This window comes from Selaginella moellendorffii, unplaced genomic scaffold (genome assembly GCF_000143415.4).
Source record: "Selaginella moellendorffii unplaced genomic scaffold, v1.0 SELMOscaffold_13, whole genome shotgun sequence".
Lineage (NCBI taxonomy): Eukaryota > Viridiplantae > Streptophyta > Lycopodiopsida > Selaginellales > Selaginellaceae > Selaginella > Selaginella moellendorffii.
In genome coordinates, this window is record NW_003314274.1 from 459,254 (window position 1) to 482,954 (window position 23,701).

The 23,701-nt window shown below is 43.3% G+C and overlaps 5 protein-coding genes across 7 annotated transcripts; 2 read left to right on the forward strand and 3 right to left on the reverse strand.

Annotated features, from left to right (window-relative positions):
- Window positions 1-424: 424 nt before the first annotated feature.
- LOC9645890 (triacylglycerol lipase 2) lies at window positions 425-2,724 on the forward strand. Its single transcript, XM_024675023.1, has 9 exons — window positions 425-754; window positions 828-938; window positions 989-1,129; window positions 1,352-1,462; window positions 1,518-1,661; window positions 1,768-1,808; window positions 1,872-1,948; window positions 2,000-2,095; window positions 2,172-2,724. The coding sequence occupies exons 1-9, from the start codon at window positions 584-586 to the stop codon at window positions 2,477-2,479; spliced, it is 1,200 nt and encodes a 399-aa protein (XP_024530791.1). The 5' UTR covers window positions 425-583; the 3' UTR covers window positions 2,480-2,724.
- Window positions 2,725-2,959: 235 nt separating this feature from the next.
- On the forward strand, window positions 2,960-5,685 carry LOC9646738 (phosphatidylinositol/phosphatidylcholine transfer protein SFH8). Its single transcript, XM_024674716.1, has 14 exons — window positions 2,960-3,090; window positions 3,155-3,434; window positions 3,485-3,584; window positions 3,658-3,924; window positions 3,987-4,064; window positions 4,124-4,225; window positions 4,279-4,328; window positions 4,388-4,487; window positions 4,539-4,616; window positions 4,670-4,774; window positions 4,827-4,962; window positions 5,020-5,387; window positions 5,452-5,517; window positions 5,580-5,685. Exons 1-14 carry the CDS (start codon window positions 3,033-3,035, stop codon window positions 5,598-5,600), a joined length of 1,809 nt encoding a protein of 602 aa, XP_024530484.1. The 5' UTR covers window positions 2,960-3,032; the 3' UTR covers window positions 5,601-5,685.
- A 332-nt stretch (window positions 5,686-6,017) lies between these two features.
- Window positions 6,018-8,120, reverse strand: LOC9646739 (light-sensor Protein kinase). The gene has a single exon (XM_024674717.1). It carries the CDS (start codon window positions 7,957-7,959, stop codon window positions 6,160-6,162), a length of 1,800 nt encoding a protein of 599 aa, XP_024530485.1. The 5' UTR covers window positions 7,960-8,120; the 3' UTR covers window positions 6,018-6,159.
- Window positions 8,121-8,213: 93 nt separating this feature from the next.
- LOC9645891 (basic leucine zipper 34) lies at window positions 8,214-11,701 on the reverse strand. Of its 2 annotated transcripts, XM_024674719.1 has the most exons (6): window positions 10,105-11,701; window positions 9,203-10,016; window positions 9,049-9,139; window positions 8,683-8,809; window positions 8,431-8,606; window positions 8,214-8,345 (listed from the first exon to the last, which is right to left on the reverse strand). In XM_024674719.1, the coding sequence occupies exons 1-6, from the start codon at window positions 10,181-10,183 to the stop codon at window positions 8,304-8,306; spliced, it is 1,329 nt and encodes a 442-aa protein (XP_024530487.1). In that variant the 5' UTR covers window positions 10,184-11,701; the 3' UTR covers window positions 8,214-8,303. The 2 variants fall into 2 exon arrangements, with proteins under 2 accessions (XP_024530487.1, XP_024530486.1); XM_024674718.1 differs by having other exon boundaries at window positions 8,214-8,606.
- A 621-nt stretch (window positions 11,702-12,322) lies between these two features.
- On the reverse strand, window positions 12,323-14,195 carry LOC9645892 (patellin-6). 2 transcript variants are annotated; one of them, XM_002969881.2, is made up of 5 exons: window positions 13,419-14,195; window positions 13,247-13,371; window positions 13,030-13,174; window positions 12,661-12,958; window positions 12,323-12,585 (listed from the first exon to the last, which is right to left on the reverse strand). In XM_002969881.2, exons 1-4 carry the CDS (start codon window positions 14,172-14,174, stop codon window positions 12,683-12,685), a joined length of 1,302 nt encoding a protein of 433 aa, XP_002969927.2. In that variant the 5' UTR covers window positions 14,175-14,195; the 3' UTR covers window positions 12,323-12,585; window positions 12,661-12,682. The 2 variants fall into 2 exon arrangements, with proteins under 2 accessions (XP_002969927.2, XP_024530796.1); XM_024675028.1 differs by having other exon boundaries at window positions 12,323-12,611.
- Window positions 14,196-23,701: the final 9,506 nt, after the last annotated feature.

The window sequence follows — 23,701 nt, forward strand, 5'->3', positions numbered from 1 at the left end:
CAATGAGGACGCCACCTATGCGAAAATGATAATCCAACTTGCATTTTTGCATCCATCAGTCTCATGCTTCTAGTTGGGCATTATCAAAACAACATGTAGATAAACAGATAGATAGATAATTCTTCCATCTGATCCCACCAGGAGTCGTTCATGCCTCCACAAGCATTTAATATAACAACACTTGACTGCTCCAATTAGTAATTTGTGCTGCAAGGCAATCACTGCAGAGCATGATGTGCCCAAGGGGCTGCTGCTGCCTGCAATGCAATCAGTTATATCAATTTTGCATGAATGTATGATTTGTAAGCAGGTAGGCTTTACAGACATGTAAAAATATATGTAAAAAGGTAAATACTGTCTGTCTGGGATAGAAGATTCCCTGAAAATCAACACCAAGCATGAGATGTATCATGTATTCAAGAAGCCATTGAAGAAAGCTGCCACTAGCGCGTGAGTGATTGTTGAGAGATGTAGGCATAGTGCTCCAAGCTGTGTGAAAAGAAAAGATCTCCACTCCACTCAAATGTGGGCGCTGCCTTTTTAGTGCGATTGCTGCTGAACAGACCCAAAAGCAAAGCCAAAGATGAAAATGGTTCTTCCATTGCTCCTTGCAGCATGTCTAGCAGTAGCAGCATCAGCAGCAGCACCTTCTTCTTCATTCCCAAATCATGGGAAGCAAATCTTAAGATTTGCCGAAGACAGCTTTTGCTCCACGCTGGTCCTGGTTCATGGCTATCCTTGCCAGGAGTTCAAAGTAAGCGATATGAAAATCTGGTAGAGAAAGAACTTGCGAGAACAAAAAGAAAGAAAACCTCTCTATTTCTTAGGTGACAACTCCAGATGGCTACATTCTGCGAGTTCATAGAATACCACACGGTGTGGCGGGAGTTTCCTCGCCATCGCCAAAGCCAGTGTTTCTCCAGCACGGTGTTCTTCAGGTATGTGTGAAAAGTAAAAGTAGAAAAAAGAGTGTGTGACTGTGGAGCAGGGAGGAGACGATTGGGTGTTTTATCCCCCGCGCAATTCTTTTGGGTTTGTTCTCGCGGACGAAGGCTTCGATGTGTGGATCGGGAATCTCCGGGGCACGCATTGGAGTCGCCAGCATGTCTCGTACTCCTCCGGCGACAAGGTAATGCCCGGAATCTATCGGTTCCGTGATAGAGATCTTTGTTTCTTGCGATTCATGATATTGTTCTTGAGTTTTCTTTGCGATTCGTGGTATTGTTCTTGAGATTTCACTCGAAGAGCTGGCTTTTGTTTGCGATTGTTTGTTCCCTCTTGGAGTTTCATTCCCATTTGTGGCCAAAGAATGAACTTTGTGACTCGATTTTTCTTTGCTCTTTTCTGCTAGGCGTACTGGGACTGGACTTGGGACGAGCATGCCCTGTACGATCTCCCAGCCATGCTCAACTTGGTTCATGAAAACACTGGCTCGGAGCTTTACTATGTCGGCCATTCTCAGGTAAAATAGTGGTGTGGTGCTCGAGAGAGATAAGAGCTGGTGGTGATTTCCCCAGGGAACGTTGATTGCTCTGGCAGCTTTCTCGGAGTCCAAGCTAATGAATGTCGTCAGGGCGGCGGTGTTACTCAGCCCCATTGCCTACCTCAAAGGCATGACTTCCACGCTTTCCAGGCTCGCTGCTCTACTCTACATGGACCAGGTGAGATTTTTTTTCTCTCGTTTCTTTCGTTTCTTCTTTTTTTCTCGCTCGATCGAGAAATCGCGGTCACAGGTCACTCACTACTCAATGCTGCTGTGATTTGCAGATCTACGACGACGTAGGCCTGTCACAATTCACTCTTGAAACGTAAACAAGGATTGATGGTTTCCTTCTCTTTGTTTGTTCTTTAAGTTTTGCTTGCTTTTTCAGTGGAATTGGTGCGTACCTTCTCAGGAATTTATGCTCGCTGGACCCCCGATGCGCAGACTTGCTGGTCCTCGTGACGGGTAATTCTTGCAACTTCTTAAAAAGCTTACATGATTTCGCTTTCTGGACAGGCCGGAATTGCTGCTTCAACGCGAGCCTCACTTCTTACTACCGCCAGTTCGAGCCTCAAGGGTCTTCCACGAAAAACTTAGTTCACCTTGCTCAAAGTAAGCTCTTTGTTTTGTTTTTCCGATGCAATCTCGACGCTATTGATTTTTTTCTTCTTGTTTTCTTTCTTGGCAGTGGTGAGAACCGGTTTGTTTGCAAAGTTCGACTATGGTAGCAGCCTCGGGAACATCCGCGCCTACTCGCAAGTGGTTCCTCCGACGTACGAGCCAGCCAACATTCCCAAGAGTTTTCCAGTTTTCCTCGTGTATGGAGGCAAGGACACATTGTCTACGCCACAGGGCGTCCAGGAACTGGCCAAGCGCCTCGTTTGCACGCAGCAAACACTATTTCTTCCAAACTACGCTCACGCGGATTTTGTTGTAGGAACTCGAGCAAGGCAAGACGTGTTTGACCCGGTGATTAAATTTATCAAGGCAAACTAAGTAAAGGTGTGGCAAATCTCTGATAAAATCAAGCCTTTTGTTTTTTGGTGATGTTCCTTCCAACAATGTAAAGCAGCGTAGACAACATTGTGGGAGCGTGTGATTGGCAGTGTCAAAATTTTTAACTCCTTTCTAGGTGGTGCGAAAGAATTTTTCCATGGATCTCCGTTCCTAGCCATTCAAGCACGAGAAGGCTATGTCTGATTAACGATAATCCCGAATTAATCAAACAAAAGTTAAAGATTCTCGGTGGCCAATGGGGGACCGCCTAGCTTCTTTCTCATAGGCATGCGCACCAAAAGCTTCAAAGTCTAATATAACTGTAATTAACCAAAGCCGTTGGCTGGACCGTTAGCCTATTGCAATGCCAGCCGTCGGATGCGACCTCGGTCATCCTCGAGGCCGTCGGATGTGATCTGGCCGTCCGTTCAAGTGACAGCCGTCAGGCGGGCTACAACCCAGATTAGGTTTTTCGGTGAGAGGGGAGAGGAATAAAGAAAGCGCCAGTGTTGTCTTGCCGGTCGCGGGGGGAGAGCTGGAAATTTCAGGCGCGATGGAGAGTGTCGCAGACGAGCACGGCGATCGATCGCTCTCGAGCTTCTTGCATGCTGGTGAGATTTCTTTGCTGTGGCTTCCCTCCTGGTGCTCAAGATGCTGTGGCGATATTTCGTGCAGATCGGCTCGCCGCAGCTCAGGAGGAGAGTTTGGAGAAGGATTCCGAGGACGAGAGGAAAGGGAAGACCAAAATGGCGACCTTGAAAGCGATCGCCTCCAAGAAATTTAGATCTTCTCTCAAGAGAAGGGGGAAGAGGCGGCCGGACGCGAGGAGTCAATCCCTCTCGATTGAGGACATTCGCGACGCGGAAGAGGAGACGTCGGTGGAAGCGTTTCGAGCAGCTTTGGCAGTGGAGAATCTTCTCCCGGCCGACCACGATGATTACTACACTCTTTTGAGGTAAGCCAAGCATCGCCGGCAAGTGCTGTTAAAAATCTCTCCCTGTGTAGATTTTTGAAAGCCAGGAGGTTCGATCTGGAGAAGGCCAAGCAAATGTGGGCCGATATGCTGCAATGGCGCAGGGAAAACGGTGTCGATACGATTGAAGAGGTCGGTGCCATCCATTTAAAAGCTTACGGCTGGTTCTCTTTAATGTTTTGTTCTTCTTCTTTGGACTGTCTAGGATTTCCATTTCAAAGAGCTGGAGGAAGTGAGGAAATACTATCCACAAGGCCACCATGGAGTGGACAAAGAAGGAAGGCCTGTATATATTGAGAGGATCGGGAAGGTGGAACCCAACAAGCTGATGCAAGTCACAACGCTTGAAAGATATTTGAAGTATCACGTGGTTGAGTTCGAGAGGACCATTAAGAAAAAGTTTCCTGCCTGCTCAGCGGCTGCTAAGCGGCACATCGACTCCACAACAACAATTTTGGACGTAGCTGGAGTGGTATGATGCACTTCTGTACTTACTTTTTCAAATCTTACTGCTTTGTCTGTACGTTTTTCCAGAGCTTAAAAAACTTCAGCAAGCCTGCAAGGGACCTTATTATCAATATTCAAAAGATTGACGGCGATAACTATCCCGAGGTCAGCCTGCTCGTTGAACTCTATGCTTTTCTTCCTGAGTTTATGCGTTTATTATGCAGACATTGCATCGTATGTTTATTATAAATGCTGGTCCTGGATTTAAGCTTGTGTGGAACACCATACGGGGATTTTTAGATCCGAAAACAGCTACCAAAATATCTGTAAGCAGGCTGAATGGACACTGCAGTTTCACTTCATCAAGGCTCTTTTTCAGGTACTCGGAAACAAATTTCGCAGCAAGCTTCTGGAAGTTATTGATGCTAGGCAAGAGCTTTCTTTTATCAGTTTGCTCGCATAACTTACGCTTGTGTTAATCTCGACAGTCAGCTTCCTGACTTTTTGGGTGGAACTTGCATTTGCTCTGGGGATGGTGGATGTCTTCGTTCTGATAAAGGTCCCTGGAAGGATCCTGCCATACTGAAGGTGTGTGTCAAATGTTGCTGACGAAGATGACGTCTTTTTTGTGAACTGCAGGCTGTAATGGAGGGGCATGTGAAGTTCGTAAGGCACGTTGTAACTGCTCCTAAACGAAATAATTTGCCTAGGGGAAAGGTTCGTTTGGTTTTATAGTCTGAAGGTTTTGAAGTAACTTTAAATGGTTGTAGAGTCATGATCCTGATGTTTCAACAGCGGAGTCCGGATCAGATGGAGAATTAACATCCCCCACAAGAACACGCTCTTGCGATGTACTAAAAGCGGTGTCGGAAGAGGTAGCGCGCCTATTTTCTTTACTTTTTTCCTTTTTGATTTGTTTTCTCGCAGGTGACTAGCAAGCCTGTAGACAATTCAGATTTGTTGGAGAGTTTTTCGATACTGGAGGATGGTGATATAGTTCCGATGGTTGATAAAGTGGTTGACAACGGCTATGTGAAGGAGAGTAACCGGATCACGAAGACAGGTATGTGCTCATGATGAGTTTGCCCGGTTAATAAGCCTTCTTTTGTTTGCCACGCAGAACTATCCTCAAAGAACGAAACAAGGACCTTTCTACATTTTTGGGCTGCAGTAGCGTACATTTCTTTTTTCTTTCAGTGGGTGTGGAGCTACATCTGGAGAGCGTTCTCGCGCAATAACGAAGAGCTCTATGGTTTCAACAAGACGCAAAATCAAGAGCCTAGTATTACGGATGCTAGAGTGGTTTATGCTGTCCCTTCACCAGAGCTTGTGGACAAAATCATCTCGCCAAAACTCAAAAAACGCATGGACAAGCTAGAAGAGAAAGTCACCGAGCTGTCGAAAAGTAAACAGCCTCCGGAAGAGATACCTGATGCTACTGCCGAACGAATTAAGACGCTTGAAGCAGAAGTAGCGGAGGCAAGAAAAGTAAGAATGATATTTCCCAGTGTTTTGACTGGACTTATTATCTCCTATTTTTTTGTTTTCCCAGGCGCTCAAGGCTGTCCAGGAAGAACTCTACAATTGCTTAGAGCAGCTGAATGAATTTAGGTGGCTGGTAAGTAATATCACGGCAGCTGTGAGGCTTGAGATTGGTTTAAGTTTACCTTATTTGTGCAGAGACGACCGAGGTGGTGTTGAGCTCGTATATATTGAGCGTATATATTCTCTTGTAAGAAAGGCACACTTATGTCCATAAGAAGTAATTTAAGCTTCCTGTCCACTCTGGTACGTGTATTTTTACAGCTTGTGTCTTTAAATTCCTGCCTTCCTTTTGCACTAGCGACAGAAGCTTAAACATTCAGAAGCAGTAAAAAGCCCTGAATTAACCCCTCGAAACAGTTACTTAGGCAATGATTGGAACTACAAACCCAGCTTGAGGTACTTCAGGTACGTTCTCTCCTTTGTTTCTACTTCCAATGAGTTTGCCCTGTGTTTGTAGCTGCGTAGGCGTAATTTTATGATCCTCCACAGCGGTGCAGAAAGCCACAAGCTGACTGCATAACTACCAGGAACGCATTTAGTTTTTCAAGTAGTGTTCAGGCCGTGCGCATTTACTGCCTCAAAGGTACGTCATGTATATTGTACGTCCGAGACTAACAATCCCTTTGGCAGGAATGCATTCAAACAGTAAAATGTCGCCAGACAATGAGGTTGGTGTCCATTTTCTGCTTTTATGATTTACTGGCTGGCAATGCCTTTACCGTTGTTTTCGTCCAACCTTTAGCCTCCTGATCGGCCAACACTCGTTACTGTTTGAGCTTTCTTCTTCCTCGTCTGTCGTCACCGCCCTGCATTGCAACTCTATGTATTTGTTCTTGTGTGATCTTACTTCATGCACCAGATGCTCTGAGTCTCGTATGTACGATTTGAGCCTGCTTTTGTACTTGGCACCTGAGGCATTGGGTTGCAGCTTGTCTTGCGCTTCTTTTTGTAAGCTTTCCAGCGCGGCAAGTATTGCCTCGTGATGGTCTCTTGTGCCCATAGCATTCAGCTGCTTGTCCTCGTCTAATATATCTCCAATTGGTGAGTTCAGGTAATAGCCATCTGGAACTGCATCCGGAGGATCTCCAATCGTGAGGACGTTTTTGAGCGCTATGAGGTAATTGCATATCTTCTTGAAAGTTGGTCGGATTTCCGGTCTGCCGTGCCAGCAACACTGCAAAAACAGAGATAGGCACCTTGGAAAGCCAGGTGGTAGAATTGGTCTGAGATTGTTGTCCTTAACCCGGAGGAAGAATCCGGCTGCCGGGTAAGAGCAGCCTTCGAATGGCACCTTGCCGGTGAAGATCTCGTAGCAAGTCATACCAAAGCTGTAAACGTCTGCCTTTTTCCTGCTTGCATTCTTTTCTTCGTTCCATATTTCTGGAGCCATGAAGTTTACTGTCCCGCCCCTCCTGACTGGGACCTTGGTCTGTGCACTTTTGAGTTTCGTCTCTGATAGTCCAAAGTCACTGAGCTTGGCAGTGTAAAAGCTGCATTCGTTGCTTGGAAGATTGATAAGTATGTTGGCTGTCTTGAGATCAAGGTGGCTCACGTCGTTTGCGTGAAGAAACTCCATGCCTCTGGCAATCTGGAGAACGATATCGACAGCCACGTCCATCTCGAAGGGAGGTCCTGGTTTGATCTGTACTATGTCCTTGATGAGATTGTGGAGGTCGCGCTTCATTCTTTCCATGAGGAGAACGTAAGGACCTTCCTTGGATCGCTGGGTATAGCCTACCATTTTCACTATGTTGGGGTGCCTCAGATAAAACAGAGCTTGTAGCTCTCTTTCCGAGCTCGGGTCCTGCACAGCATAAGCTTTGGTCGCGACCGTCCTTCCCAGCCATGTAGCCTCGTAGACGTATGCGTAGGATCCTTCTCCAATGAGCTTACCTTGAATCACTTTCTCTGGATTGCGAAACAGGTACTTTGGCAGCGGGAGCTCCTGCGAACGCTTGTTCTCCACCTCCGCCAAGAGGTACCTCCCGAGCTCGATCTTGTTCACGTCGGTCTCTTTATCTTCCAACTTCGCCGCTACTCTTTTCAGATCTTTCTGGTCCATGTTCGCTGCTGCCTTGAGCTCCTGCCTCTCCGATTCCGGCCACTCCCAAGCATGCGGCGCAGGCCTCAACGTACCTTTACTCACCGAGACCTTGAGCTTTAGAAAGTAGACGCACTGACTAAGCTCTTGCAGGATGATCTGGAACTTGAGCTTGTGCTCCTTCTTGAGCACGGCGTGCCAGAGCCAGTCGGGGCTGGAGCAGCGGTGGAGTAAAAACTGTGCGCGGTCCATGACCCTGTCAATCTGGGCGATGGTCGGCTTGCAGTCCTCCAGGAGCCCCGGTTTGAAGTCGATCATATCCAGCAGGTACTTGTGTAGTTTCTCCACTCTCTCAATCAGGTAGGCGCACTGCTTGGGTGCCAATTTTCTAACCTCGCTTTTACTATCGCAGATCCTCTTGGCCTTGTTTAGGACCGGAGGCAAGCTTGCGACGACCACTACTTCGCTGCCCATGTCCACTCAATGCTTGGTAGAGTCCCCGTTTTTTCACGTATAAATTCCCACTCGCTCGAACAAGATACAAGCTTGAAACGCGTCGAGGGGATGCGTGTGGAGCACATCCTGCGGGACGAAGTTTCTTAGTGTGACGCGCCCCTCGTCGTGGCATGGCTGAAAGTTCTTCGTCGTCTTGGATTCTTCTGAATCTTCTCCTCTTTCTACTAGCGTCAGAAACATCGAAAATTCGTCCATTGTTTGTACCTTGTGTCCTAAAACTTAGCTTTTTCGAATTAAAAGAAAAGGTGGTAAAAAATGAAAGAATTTAGCATGATGTGCAGAAAAAAGAGCCAGCGAGATTACTAGCTAGTTACTGTCATGACCATTGCCGTTTTCGATCTCCCCTAGCAAGCAATTAGTGGCGGCGGTCGAAATGGTGGAAGTAGAATTAGTAGTGGCAAGAATCTCGGACGAGGGCTGTGGATGTACCTTGACTCTCAAACCGAACGACGAGGACGACAAGTCCGGCTTGCTCTCGTGCTGCTGCTGATCGTCGTTGTCCCCGGCCGCGTTGAATTGCTGGAGCTGCGATCGCAGCTCGTCTTGCTGCTGGAGCACCATTTGCCTCAGCCGCTGGAGCTCCCTCGTGAGTGCCTCGTTTTGAGCTAGATCATCCAAAGTGAAAGGAAAGAGAGCTTTGAGCTCGTGACTATAAACCCGGAAAAGAAGGAACTCACTGACCATCTTTGAAGCATTTGTCTTGTATGAGCGATGTTATCCGCTGCTTTATCGAGTTGTTGTCCACGTTTAGCAGGATCCTCTGGTGATCCAGGAAAGCGACTTGGGGCGTTAGCGCGGATACCTCCGCCTGGAAAAACAGAGACAAGGCGACATTAACAAAATGGTTAGCACACTCCAGAGCTTGACAAAACAAAGAAAACAACACCCTGCCCTGTGGAGACTAAAAGCTATTATCAATCCCTGATCACTTAACTATCAAGCAGTACGTCCAAACATGTCTACTTCTGCCGCAGAGCCGCAGAGAGATATAAACTACGATGGCAAAGGAAGAGGGAAAGAGAAAAGGAAAGCAGGAAGTTCACATGCCTGCAATGCAGTCACACTCCTTTCAAGTTCAGCAATATACTGTAGTTTCCGTACGCGGGACCGCTGAGCCGATTGCCTGTTCGCCAGAATTCTGGAAGAAAACACCAAGCAAGGATTTAAGCCAATGATCAGCTGCTTGGAACTTTGAAACTACCGTTTGGCTCGTTTGGGATCCATATTCGGGTCGATGTGTGATGACGCAGTCGGTTGCTTGGCACCCACTGTAGTGGCAATGGTCATGCTACCTGGAGCTTCGCTCGCATTCACACTTTGGACCTCGTCTGGCTCGGTTTTGGGGCAGCTCAATGGTCCCGGCCGCCCGTCTTCAGTGGACATATCGTTACCACTGTTGCTATCGGAGGGAGAGGTGGTCGCGTCCGGCGGAGCTTGCTTCTTCTCCTCCCTCGCGGCGGCGCCACTGTGGTGGTTTCCATTCCCCCCTGACGAAGAGGAGCAGATGAGCCCTGCCGGTCTGGATCTCTGCGATACCTCCGAGCCTCCGACACTGCTAAACATGGACACGATCTGCTCGGCTTCGTCGAGCCGCTCGAAGTCTGAAGCTCTCGAGGAGGACAAGTAGCTCCTGTCGGAGAACTCGTCGTCTCGCTTAAACTCGTCGGGGAGTGATCTGCTCGAGCTCGGATCGGGGAGGTCCAGGAATGCAGCAGTGTCGCTTGCGGAGCGCCGGTGGTGTATCTTCCTGGCTGAAGCTTCCGGAGAGTCGAGCATGTCGTCGATCCAGGACTGTGGAGTGAGCTGCGGGACGAAGCCTGCCGATGGTGTTCGCTGGTGATGGATTTTACTACTGCTGCCATTGCTGCTGCGGCCGGAGGAGAATCCAGCGGCTTCCACGGCTCCCGAAGGGCTTTTCGGTGGTAGGCTGGAATTGAGAAACTGTACCCAGTTCACGAATCTCCCGTCTCCCTGATTGGAATTCGCCATGAGCTCCACAGCGCTACGCACGAGAGCTGCATGGGAGAAGAAGAGAAAGAGTAAGCTACATTGCCGATTACGAGCGAGAAAACGAAAGATAAAAAAGAAGAGAGCTTTGCTTACCTTTCAAGCAAGAAAGTTCCAAGATCTCTATGCGTCTCAACAAATCCACCCGCGCTTCCCAGCTCCTGCGTGCATGCATTCAATCAGCAACAAGGACGTCCTCCTGCAAGTTCCGTGCCGTGTCTTCGCTTCTCGGCCGATCATCAGCGTCCGAGAAAACTCTATCTACGCCGTGCACAGCCGCGGCCGGGGAGACGGAACCGAGCAACGTAATTCTTGGTGTTTGGTTTCGTGTCGAGAGCGCGGCCAAAGCTTGCAAGCGCCTTCCACCATCAATTCGTTATCAGCAACAACAAATGCTGCCGCGGCCCAGAGCTAGCATAGAGTACTGAAAGGAGCCAAACCAGCAGCTTCCCTCCATTCCATTCCATCCGCTTCCAAAACCCAGTAGCAGCAGTAGCAGCAGCAGCACCAGGAGCAGCGGCAGCAGTCGCAGTAGCAGTAGTAGCAGAACAGCGCTGCCAGTGACGACGGACTGCTGGAAGAACGCTACGATAAAAGATTATTTGCTGCTGCTCAGGCCGCTGGATGACCACATGTAGTTTTCAGGACCTCTGTGCGCAGCAAAGAAAGTTGAGGGCAGCCCAGCCACAGCACACTGCCCAGAGCTTCCTTTTTCTCCCTTCCTTCCTTTTTTTTTTCTATCGTCGTCGTCACCACTATTACTACTACTAACTAAGCCTCCTTGTTCCACCACCTGTGTCTTGAAAACTAAAGAAGAAAACTTTGCCCGGAAGAAACCCCGTGTTCCAGAAACGTGAGACGTGAATGAATGATCCCAGCGGCGGCCGAGAAGAAGAAGAAGAAAGTAGCGATGATCGCAGTGGTGATGGCTGGCAGAGAGGAAATGGAGGAAATTATCTGGGTGACTTTAAACCTCTTGGAGAGCTTTCACTCGCATCGCGCCAAGGGGAGTCGGCGGCTGCTAAGCTGCGAACATTTGATGAGCGAGCGGACTAGTTCGTCGTCGTCGTCGTCTTCTCTTCGCTTTCCATTCAACATAGTAGGACAAGGAAGATCTCCTCCCTCCTCGTCGTCTTCTTCACTGTTCTTGCTTTCTTGCTCGAAACCCTGTGCTGCTGTTGTTCGCCTTCTTTCTTGGAGATCTGTCGGCTTCACGGCGATTGATTGGAGAAGGACTGCTGCCAATCTCGCATTTACGCGGCACATGTCTCCATTTCGATCCCTCGCCTCGCTCTACCTTTGAAGAAAGCGCCGCTCGCTCGATATTACGATGGATTTCGCGGCCGCGCTGGAAGATTCTTCCGATTCCTGTGTGATCCTGCCCTTCCCTGCCCGATCGGATCACTGCGGGAGCTGCGCGATGCCGATTTGAGTCTCTAGACGCCGGATTTTCCAAGAACCAGGCGCGCGCCTCGGAAATTCACCGCGGCGAGGAGGAGAGACGCCATGGCAGTGGAATCTGAGCTCGACAAGGGAGAAACACCGCAAATTTCCAAGAACTTCACACAAACCCCGGGACCAATCGATGCATTGGACACACTGCCACTCGCACCGGACAAGCGCTCGTCACCGATCCATCGCGCTATCGAGAAAGGAAGAGAAAAAGAGAGTAACATTCAAGCGCAAGCCTCCCTCCGCTCTACTGGCTGGCCATTCCATTCTACAATAAAACAGTGGCCATTCCGATGCAGGGATCCACGGCTGCGATCCTTCCACGCGTCGCCACCGGACTTGTCCCACGTATCCAGATGACCGGCCAAAAAGCCACCACGTGTCAGCATTGTCAGAAATGGCATGTGCTTCAAACGTCGCTAGTTTTCAGGCCGGACGCTGTCTGACTGCCTATATCTGGGGGCATGTTTTACCGAACAACAAACAGCCAAATCAGCCTTAGCTCTAATTGGTCATGACGTAAGCGCTGTTGACCACCGGTCGTCGGCGCGGGGTAAAAAGCGTGGCTGGCACGGGTGAAAACAGAATGCCCTTGTGTAACTTCTCCAACGGCCTAGACTCCCCCCTGCGCTAACAACCGACGTGCAAGATTTCACGACGGATTCTGAGACGTATAGCTACGACTGTACTTCGTAGAGGAGCACGTTCCGGTGCATGATTCCATATGATTCGCGTTTAATCTATTTAAAAAGGTGGCAGGCTTGGCACATGATAAAAGAAGTCTTTTCTAGTCCTGTTGTCCACCTGATTTAATCAACTAACTGGATTCTATTAATCTACTGGAGGATCTAACATGGCTGTGGATTTGCAATGGTCAGGGGGATCTTTGTACTTAGAATAGTGGCTAACAAACCAGGCCATGATGTGACACAGTGGTCACTCTAAAGTCCCCTTAGCTGGTGTTGAGCTGGGGAGCAAATGCCAGTGTGCCACACTACCTCCTCAAAAAATTTGTTCCTTTGATTAAGTTGTAGTGTAATCAGAAGAACCTTGTGGAAAAAAAGCTATCATACTTACTTAGACTAAATGCAATGAAGAAAGTATCGCTTTTGTGCTGCTTAGTGCCTGCATTTGTGACAAAGCACGACAGGCTATCAAAATCAAAGCCAAAGATAATCAAAAGAGAATGGACTTGCTTACAATTAAGATGTGCTCTCTCATCTCATCCCCTGACGATGTATCTGTAGTGAACCAGCTTTTTCTTTTTCGCGGCAGAGTTGTCAATGGTGAGCAGCAGCGAACCTGGCGATTTTGTCTTGAACGTGTTGCAAATGCCATCATTTCCTACGAGCTCTCCCTCTCCCTGAAATTCTTGCGCTGAGATCTTTCTCGGCTTTTCCACAATAACCGTGTAGCCTCCTTCCGTAGAGGGGGTGAATTCCGCGCCATAGCTCACATCCCATCCTAGAACCGAGAGCTCCCAAGAGACTTCGTCGCCCTGTAGCAAAAGCAAAGGAATAAACAAAAGCATGAGTACTCACTCCACTGTCAAAGCTTCGATCCATTCACCTCGTTTATTTGGATCTCGATTATAAGCATGGAGCCGGCTTTCACGCAGGATTCCGTGATCGTTGCCTTCGCATTCCTGAAGAGCTCATCGTTTGCCTTTCCGAGTCCTCCATACTGGACTGGAACATTTTCCGGAGAGATGGCCCTGGCAGTCGAGGTTTTCAAGTCAGCAGACTTCACTGTTTTTATCAAAATGAATCACTGAAGCAAAGCTTACGCGAACAAAGCCTCGGGTGTTTTTCGTTTGGTTGCGACCGAGATCTTGTCCTTTGACCGTTGTGTCAAGAACGGACTGATCATGACGTATAAAGCGTTGTAGTACCACGGAACATTGACAAGCATCTGGCAAGACAAAAATGAAAAACAGAACGAAGAAATGAATGCACTACCAGCTTTGAAACGAGCTCCGGATAGTTGTCTGAAAAAAGCTGTATAGTGTCGAGAAGCGCGGCCCTCGCCTTCTTCTTCATCGAGAAGTTCTTGAGATCGATCACCTGGACCATGCTGGAGACGCCCCGAGGATCAAAATCCAGGAGCTTGATCCCATCCTCCATGAGTTTCACTCTCCACCTCAAGAGCTTCTCAAACCCGTCCTGGCCATCCAAAAGCTCTTGATACATCCCAGAGTCGACGATGTTGTAGCACACGGGATGGCCGCCCTTGTCACAGCCATAGTAGAAGCCTGTGCTCTTAATCCCAGCCTCAATCTCCTCTCCCAGAAAACCCCCATCGCAGCCAAAGCGCTTCCTCCAGCTCACAGTGTTCTTGAGCATTCCCACGGCCACATCGACCTTGAACTCCCGGGCGCGCAGGAACTTGAGCATCACGACGTCGGCGGCGCCGCTCCCATCCAAGAGAGGGATTCCCCAAAGAGTGATCCCCGAATCGGACGAATCGATGCCCGCCGGTGCGGCGGCGGGAGGAGGATCATCGCCCTGCTCGGTGGCGCCGGCATTTCCAGCGCTAGGGATCGAAAACTCACCGGCCTTGGCCGCCGCCGCGATGGCGAGCTTGAAATCCGCGAGCGCCTGCTGCTCAGCCTCGCCGAGCTCCGCAATAATGTAGCTCTCTGACGATCTCGCCTTCTCTTCTTCCATTCGCATTCTCTCGGGCAATGTGGCCGCTCTCTGGCATTCAAGGGCCATATCTCACAGGACCGTTGAGCCGCAAAATATTAGGGTAAAGGGTTATCGGCTAATAATGGTAAAATGTTAAACCTAAATAACTTTTTGCATTATTCTAAGCTTTTCGGGAAAAAATTTAGGCTTACTAATTAATTTCAATTTTGGAATAACTTATAAATTCTGAACTAGTTTTACCCTTCAAAAACATATTGTAAAATTATACAATATAAAAATTAGAAATTAAATTTTTATATAAATATAAAATTAAATGAAAATTGTTTTCTTGTAAAATTAACTAAAATATTATTTTATTTTCTACATATATAAATCAATTAGGGCATGTATTTTAACCGTGTTAAAAAATTAATGTATAACAGTTTTCTAAAGTCAAATTTGTATGTAAGATGTAATATTAAAATTTATAAAAATAATTTGCAAAACAATTCATAAAAATAATTAAATAATCAGTAAAAATTATTAATTAATATATGTTAATTCAATTATTAATATTATTAATTTGTGGCTTGATACTATCAGCTTATGACATAAAAAATGTTTTAATTAATCATTGTTAACATTTTTTTTATTGTGTAAAAGCACTAACATGCTAGCTCAATATTATATATTGACTGCAAAGATATTGTAAATTCATATCTATTTTATTACAAAAAAAATATTCTTAAAATGCTTCCAATTTTAACTTTAGTACTATATTTTATTTCACTTTTAATCTCATAATGCATTTATCATTTTCCATTTGTTTATATGGAAATTAAGTAACTTTTACAATGTGCTGAATTAAAAATGTTTTAGAAAAAATTTAGTTCATAAAAAACTATAACAAATAAAATGTAATTATATCAATAAAATCTAAAATCTAAAAAAGCTAATGATTGCTTATATAACATTAAAATTTAATTTATAAGGTCTAAATGTACTACTACAATGTCATATACTAATATTAGCATAGTGAAAATTTGATTGCCATTAGATTGGTTTTAATTAGGACCACTTACTTTTATATATAAGCTATAGTTTTTAGGCTAATTAATATATATATTTTTGTATTTCATTTTTATATTCTATACACTCATATTGGTGAAGTTCAAAAGAAACTTTAATTATGTTTGAAGAGTGCCATGAATGTGCAAGTATTGAAAGTTATCTGTTAGCTAGTCCTTTTATATATTCTTTTCTTACTGGCTGGAGGTCAATATTGTTAGACCCTTTATCAATTCCTCTTGTACAAAAGCAAACTTGATTTACCATCTATACTTAGCCAAATGAGCATAAAGAAAGAATTCTTAAATTTTTATTTAGCCAAACATACTTGGCCTAGCTTGTTAATTCTCTTTTGTTCTGTTTTGCATTGGCTTAACAAGAACTTATGATATTGACCTTGAGCCTTTAATACTTACTAGGTGATTGTGAGACATAAATCTCTAATCCCCAAAATGGAGCTGAAATAGTGCTATATAGTAGTGGTTGAAATGGAAGTCCAATAAGTGTATCATGTTTGAACCAAAATCTTCAACTTGGAAAGTCGATAGCGGGAGTGAAACCCCGAACAAAGTGCTCAAAAAATGAGCATAAAACAGTCGGTGAATGAGTTTCTAAGAAAGGGACACAAGAAGGACTGATATATGGTAAATGTTGTGACACATAGAAATATTAGAAATGAGTCCAAGAAGGAGTCTGAGATGGAGTCCAAGATGGAGTCTAAGATGGACTTGAAATGGAGCTCGAGATGGAGTCGGAGATGGAGTCTAAGATGGAGTCCAAGATGGACCTGAAATGGAGCCCGAAATGGAGTTTAAGATGGAATCTGAGATAGAGTCTAAGATGGAGCCTAAGATAGACCCGAGATGGAGTCCAAGATGGACCCGAGATGGAGTCTAAGATGGAGTTCAAGATGGACCTGATATAGAGTTCGAAATCAAGTCTAAGATGGAGATCGAGACTAAGTCTGAAGTTGAGGTCGAGACTGAGACCGAGATCGAGTTTGAGTCCAAGACCAAGTTCAAGCCCAAGTCCAAGTCTGAGTCCTAGTTTGAGGGTGAAAGCCCAAAGCAATTTTCTCCCAAACCCTAGTGAGCTCTAAAGGTCACTAGGGTAAATAGTATAGGGAGGATTCCAATGGAACTAGTTTGGCCAAGAAAAGTTAGTGTGACCAAGGAAAGTTATACCTATAGTAGATGATAATATAACCACTAAGGAGTCCAAAGTTAAAGTGAATACAAACAAAAAAGTGGGGTAACTTGGTGAAGTGTTCAAAAGCCACCTTTAGCTCCCCTAGAAAATTGAATAGTTGATGCTTTAAATCCAAGTGTGGGTGGTCCTCTTCCATAGTAATCAAGGGCATAGTCACATAGTGAGGAAGTACTAAAGGTCAATGGGACTTAGTGGTTAAGCCTTTGGGCTCTAACCTAGTGGTAGTGTTGATGAGCATTGCCATGGACAAAGTGTGAGTTGATGAGGACGAATGGAGGAATATTAGGGAAGGGTGTTCCCTATGTCTTTAGGCATCCTAAAGGTACTAAGGTGTGGCTAGGGGATGACTACTCGTGGACAGATGTGTAAGCAACTAATTTTTCCATTCTACTTTAGTCATTTAACCACACCTTTGATAACTTGGAAGAGTTTCACTCACAACTTTTATTAGTTCTATTGACTTAGGACATGTTAGCCCTAGGAATGGCATTTATGCCACGTAGTCTTTGCACTTAGTCCAAGTGCTCGACATGTCCCATGATTGACACCCAAAAGTACCACTGACATATCAATTTGTTGTGCTAAGGCTATATATATTCACCCTTGTCATATCAGTAATCCAAAACCACTTACATCATAGCCCCATCTCTTAAGGACTAGGCTATCTGCCCATGAGTGGTCATTCCTTGACCACCCTTTAGCACCCTTAAAATGCCTAGAGATATAGGGAACACCCTTCTTCAATGTCCCTTCTTTCGTCCTCACCAAGTCCCTCTTCATCCACGGCTGTACTTGCCAATATTGCCACTAGGTCAAGGCCTAAAGGCTTAACCATTAAGTCCCACTAACCTATGGGACTTCCTCACTATGTGACTGTATCCTTAGTCACTACATAAAAGGATTATTCCTTTTCCTTTCCATAATTTGGGACTTTGGGACGACATTTTAAAGCACCATAGCCCTATGCGAGCCTTGTGGGTATTCTCCTCACCTTCTGCCTTTAGGTGCTCTAGCCATGTGGCTAGAGCGAGGTTCCGATGAACCATGCCAAGTATCCAAGCAGGTACTGCCACCTACACTTTGATTGGGAGCATTGACCAATCAATCTCCTAGGGGAGCTAGAGTTAGTTCTTGAACACTTTATCAAGTTACCCCACTTGTATATCCATATTCACTCTAGCCTTGGATTCCTCAATGGTTTTATCAACACCCACCACGTATAACTTTCCTTGGCACACTTGCCTTTCTTGGCCAAACTAGCTCCACTAACTCTTCCCCCTACTATACTTTTGGAGCTCACCAAACCCCCCAGAGTCTAGGAGATGAATGCTTTGGGCTTTCACCCTTGGATTTGAACTCAGACTCGGTCTTAGTCTTGGTCTCGGTATTAACCTCGAACTCCATCTCGAGTTCATTTTGGATTCCATCTCAAGTTCTTTTTGGACTCCATCTCGGACTCCATCTCGGGTCCATCTCAGACTCTATCTTGGACTCCATCTCGAACTCCATCTTGGGTCCATCTCAGGTCCATTTCAAACTCTATCTTGGGTCCATCTCGGACTCCATCTCAAGTCCATCTCAGGTCCATTTAGAACTCCATCTTGACACTTTAATATGTCATGTGTTGATCCTTTTGTATCTCTTTCCTAAAGACTCACTTATTGCTTGCTTTATGCTTGTTCCTTGAGCACTTCGTTGGGAGTTCCACTCCCACTCTCGATTATCCAACTTGGAGCTTTTAGTCCAAATGTGTTTATTTGGTTTCTGCTTCAACCACTACTATGTGGCACCTTTTCGGCTCCACTTTGGGGCTTAAGGATTTGTGTTTTACAAGGTGGCTCAGTTTTTGGGAGACAGAATTGTGGTATGGATGGTTTTGGACTACCAATGAGACAAAAGTGAATGGACATAGCCTTAGTGTAACAGGCTAATATGTCAATGGTACCTTTGGGTGTTTGTAATGGGATTGGACACGTAGAGTATTTAGACCAAGTGCAAAGGCTAAGTGGCATAGATGTCATTCACAGGGCTAGCACGTCCCCAAGTTGGGAATAAACTTATAGATGTTATAAATGAAACTCCTCCAAGTGGTCGAAGGTGTGGTTAAATAACTAAAGTAAAATAAAACATTTAGTCGTTTACAGCAATAACTTACCATATCTACTAAACACTTTTGTTATTATGCCACTTGTGTTGTCCTATTGGCTATTTATAGAAAGTGTCTAGATTTGCTAATTAGGCATATCTACGAAATGTAGAAGTGTTGCTCCCATATTCAAATTCACATTCTAGCACTATTTCATATTTAGTAAAGAAGGGTTCCAAATGTATAGTAAGGATAGTAGGTATATTAGTTATGGCTGACCAACCCGAGGTATAGTTTAGCTCTTGCTTGTGTGTTTGTCTTTGTTTTACATTTAACTTGGGTTTAAGCCCAAGTTCAACACCATGCTAGCTAGTGGAGTCATATCCTTGTGTTAGGCCATCGGTATGCTTAAATAGCACTAAATTACGTTTGGCTCCATTTTGTGTGTTAATCCTAGTATAAGACTGTTCCAACATCGCTTCGTGCTCTTGTTTCTTTGCTCCTTGGGCTAAACACTCAAGAGTCACTTTGTGCTCTAGTTTCTTTGTTCATTTGCTACAAGCTTGGGAGTTTGGCTCTATATCTTCATTTAGTAGCCCAAACCCTAAAACTCGGGTTCCATTCTGCTATTTTTGGACACATGGCATATGACATGTGGCACATGGAAGGTTTAGGTTCCACTTCTACTTCTTAAACTTCTACTTCTTGGATCCTTTTGCATCTGAAGTAGTCACCACCGACTTCAACTTGTGATGCTTGTTCCCATCCTTGTGTCCAAGAAGTAGAAGTTCTTTGTGAAGAATTATAGACAAGGTTGTCATCATTGCGGCGAACTTGGACACTACAAGGCTAATTGTCCGCAGTTGAAGAACAAGCAGCAGGACAAGAAGAATGGCCAATCATCCTCACGCTGTAAAGCTTGCAACTTTTTAGTATCTGACTTACCGTGAGAAGATGAGTTTCTTCCTCCGACCGGAATGGTCGTTCTCGTCATCCTCATGCTGTAAAGCTTAACTTTTTAGTTACTGAAATTTACTGAAGAATATATTTTATGCGGTTTTGGTTTTAGAGGATTTAATCCATTCTTATTAACTGGGTATATTACTATGCATATTATTTTTAGTTTACAAAACCTTAAGCTATTAAGCTAATAATTTAGCAAAATGTATGTGAATTCCATACATTTTTCTTTATGGGTTTAGTGCTGAATACCTTTTGATATGAGAAATACAATACTAAATTACAATTATTTTGTAATACTAAATGTGCATTTTCATAACAATTATTATACTTACAACATGGTGGATCTAGAGGGAGAACCAAGGTTTGGTAGACCCTAAGAGAAGGACCATGGTGACCGGATGGTGGCCTAAGTATGATCGCGGACGATCATTCCCTGACGAGGGGGAGGATTGTTAGGCACCAGGTCAGGATAATAGGATAAAGAAAGGGCCCTGCAATCAAGTGATCACCCTTTTAGCCAGTTGGCTTAGGGTGTAAGGGATAGGATCCTAACATTGGTATCGGAGCCACTTTTTAGTATGGTTATCTTATAGTAAATCACTATAACATAAAGGGTGAAAGTCACATGTGCTACAAGGAGTGCTTGGATTTAGGATTTTGGTTTAGATCTAATTTTTGTATTATCTAAATCTCACTTTCCTTGCTTTTTAAATTTCTTCTTTTTCGCTTTTTTTCTTTTTTTTTCATCTTCATGGTAGAGCTGCAACCTCCACCTCCTTTAACTATAGAGTAGCACTTATGGTGCAATTAGTCAATGTATATAATTATAATTGAACAATTAAACTTAGTTGATAGTAGTATTTATGGTGTATGGTACAACTCTTCCTACTCTTGCTACCAATCTTCATATTGGTTTAGCCAAAGTTTTTTTATGGAAATCCTAGGGATGATGTGTACAATTGGTTCTACCACTTTATGGTGATAATTACCTATCATTCTTAGGATGATGTTCAACTTTTGCATGAGGATATCTTCAAACACACATTTAGACATGTTGATAATTGTAATGATGCCTTCTAACAATTGCATCGTCTTTATCAAAAGTGATCTAAGTTAGTGATGTAATTTGGCATTCACTTTTAAAGCCTCTTGCTTTATGAAGAGCCAAATATATCAAACTGGATTAAGATAGGACTAGCACTTTATCAAGATATTGTGGGATTTATATATACATTTGCTCTAGCCATCCTTGACAATGTTTTTCAAGTAGCACAATATTATGAAACATCGCCTCTTCCACTTTTCATTGCACATTTTTTAACTCCACTTTTGTGAGAGATGGTTTTGTTCCAATGGAGGTTGATGCTATTACTGCTTGTGTTAATAGGGTGAGAATGTGGTTGTAGGCATGATATTCACTATTGAGCATATGATGAGGTTGGCCATATGTATCAACATTGTCAATGTTTTCTGGATTGGCATCCTCCATTTCCTAGGTGGAGGCTTTGGTGTCAAAAACATTATATGGGTGGTGCTGTAGTGGAAGTTCTTGACATAGAAATTCTTCTAGAGTTGCTTGAGTAGTGGAGGGGTATATATGAATAAGTCAATAACCCCTCAATCCTTCTTTAATAAATACCATCAAGGGTTTCACTTGGCACTAGTTCATCTAATGTTTATTTTCTAAGCTCATTTATATAACAAGAGGTTTCCTATTATTCTCTCTATATTGGGCTCAAGTTCTATTCTATTGCTTAGATTGTTACTACAAATTGCCATTTATAGTTATATCGTGTGGTAGAGCGAGTATTCATTCTTTATAGCAACAGCCAGACACATGCATATACACGGGATAAGGTAAACTTAGCTATGTGCGTGGGAAATCTCAAGTTTGAACTTTAATCATTGTGGGTGGTTTCGAGTCAAACTTTTAACCTCATCCTTTATATTGATTAATTGTAATGTAATCATGTTAAATATGACTTTAAGGCTTTTCTCTTTATCTTATACATTTTTATATTTCTTCCATTCCTCTCACTTTAATTCCCTTTTGTCCATGTGCTTCCATCACTTTTATCTCTCCATTACTTCCCATGGTGTTTCTATCTTGCTCTGCTATTCCTTCTCCAAATCCCTCTAATGGTCTTTATGTTATAATGGTGGATTGACTAAAAAAGAAGTATGTTAATCTTTTCGACTTTGACCTGTTGTCTAGGGCCAAGATAGCAATATGTCATCATATTCCAATTGGGGATGCTTGTCCAATCAAAATTTCTATTTAGCATTGGTCACTAAAGGGGATCAAAATTTTATCCGTGAACATCAAAGAAATGCTAAAGAAGGGTGATATCTCAAAGTCTCAAAGTCCTTGGGCATATAAACCTCATTTTGTGATGAAGCATAATGGGAGTATTTGCTTCTGCATCAACTATCATTTGTTTAACGAGATGACTATTTTATATGTATACCTTTTTCCTCACACTATTGCTCTCTTGGATTATTTAAGGAAAAGTTGCTAATTCACCAAATTAAATCTTGCTTATAGGTACTAACAAGTATTAATGGCCAAGGAAGATGTTATCAAAGTTACTTTTTGTATAACATTTAGTTTGTATGAATTCTTGGTTATGTCATTCAGTTTGAACAATGCTTTAATGATTTTCTAATAGATGATAAACAAATTTTTTTGTGATATGCCAAAGGTGATTGCTAATTTTGTTGATGATGTCTTTATCCACTCGGAGGAGATATAAAAGGAGCATATCCATGAAGTTTGTAAAGTGTTAGATCAATCGTGGGAAGTTAGTTTTAAACTGAAGTGGTCGAAATGGGACATGACTTATCTTAGGTACCATATTTCTCATAAAGATTTACAAGTTGATTCTAAAAATCTTATGGCTATTTTAAAATTCTCTACTCCAAAGTGTGTGAATGATGTGTAACACTTTTTATACATAGTGTAATATCTCAATCATTTTGTTAATCATTTTTTTGATCATACTACACATTTATGAGCATTATTGAAGCTATTAATATCATCTTTTATTTGGTTTATGGACTATGAATGGGCATTTATGGATCTCAAAGTGCTATTGATGACTCCTTAAATTTTGATATATACAACTAGTAAAAGTAAATTACTCCATAGACTATTTAGCAATATTTTGGGGTTTTGAGAAGTTTTATGTGTATTTGCATGGTGATCATGCTACAGTTACTTTGTTATTGAAGTGGAAAAACTAAATTAGTCGTATTGCTTAATAAGCTCTAAAGTTTTAAATATATGATTTGGAGGTTGTTCGTTGCCTAGGGAATTTTATGACCGATGCCCTTTCTCGAGCTCCTCTCCCTTCTTTACTCTCTTCTCCTATTTCTAACAAGCCTATTATTCTAACATCTATAGATTTTCAAGACAAGGATTCCATACCATCAATGGTTGTTATACTTGATATTTAATGTCTATAAAGTGTGGAACAAGATTTACCTTCTCTTGACAAGGTTTGTAATGCTTAAAAGGTTGAGTTGTGGATTTAAAGGATTTGTAAGAAGTTTGAAAATTTTGCATCACTTACTGATAACTTACCATTTCCACATATATATTCTCAATATCGCCTTAAGAATGAACTTCTTTATTTTAATAAAACTGATCCTAATGATCATTTACAAATGGTGGTGCTTTCAATATTTATTCCTTACTTTCTCCATACTTATCATAACTCTATTATTCTAGGTGGGTATATATGATTGAGAAGTTATATAGGTTTTTCTGTTGGCCAGAAATGTTGTATAGATCTTTTTATTGACCAGAAATGTAATGTAATGTTGTCCAATACATGTGTAATTATGTTTAGTGCTAAGCTCATAATGCTCCTTTCATGCTGCAGAAGGATGGTTAAAGTCAATTGCAGTTTCCCATCCAATTGAGTTGGTGGCATTTGATTTGATGGGTACTTTTTCATAATTAATTGCTTACAATGTATTGTTTTTAATTGTTTGACTCGCTAAGTGGAGATTGGTGCTTTTGTTAGTGCATTTTCAACTACTATTGGATATTTCCTCCTCAATCAAATGGTATTTTAGCATTCTTATCTAGAGTGGATTTTCTTAGATAATAGTTCTGTATTTATGGCAAAGGTATTTCATGTTTCAACATGTTAGTTAAGGATATGCTATACTTTCATAAGTGCTTTTCATCCACAAGCAAATAATTTAGTGGAATGACTTGTTCGAACATTCAAAGGGATGATTGCAAAATTTATGAACTTTTAACATTCGGATTAGGATGATT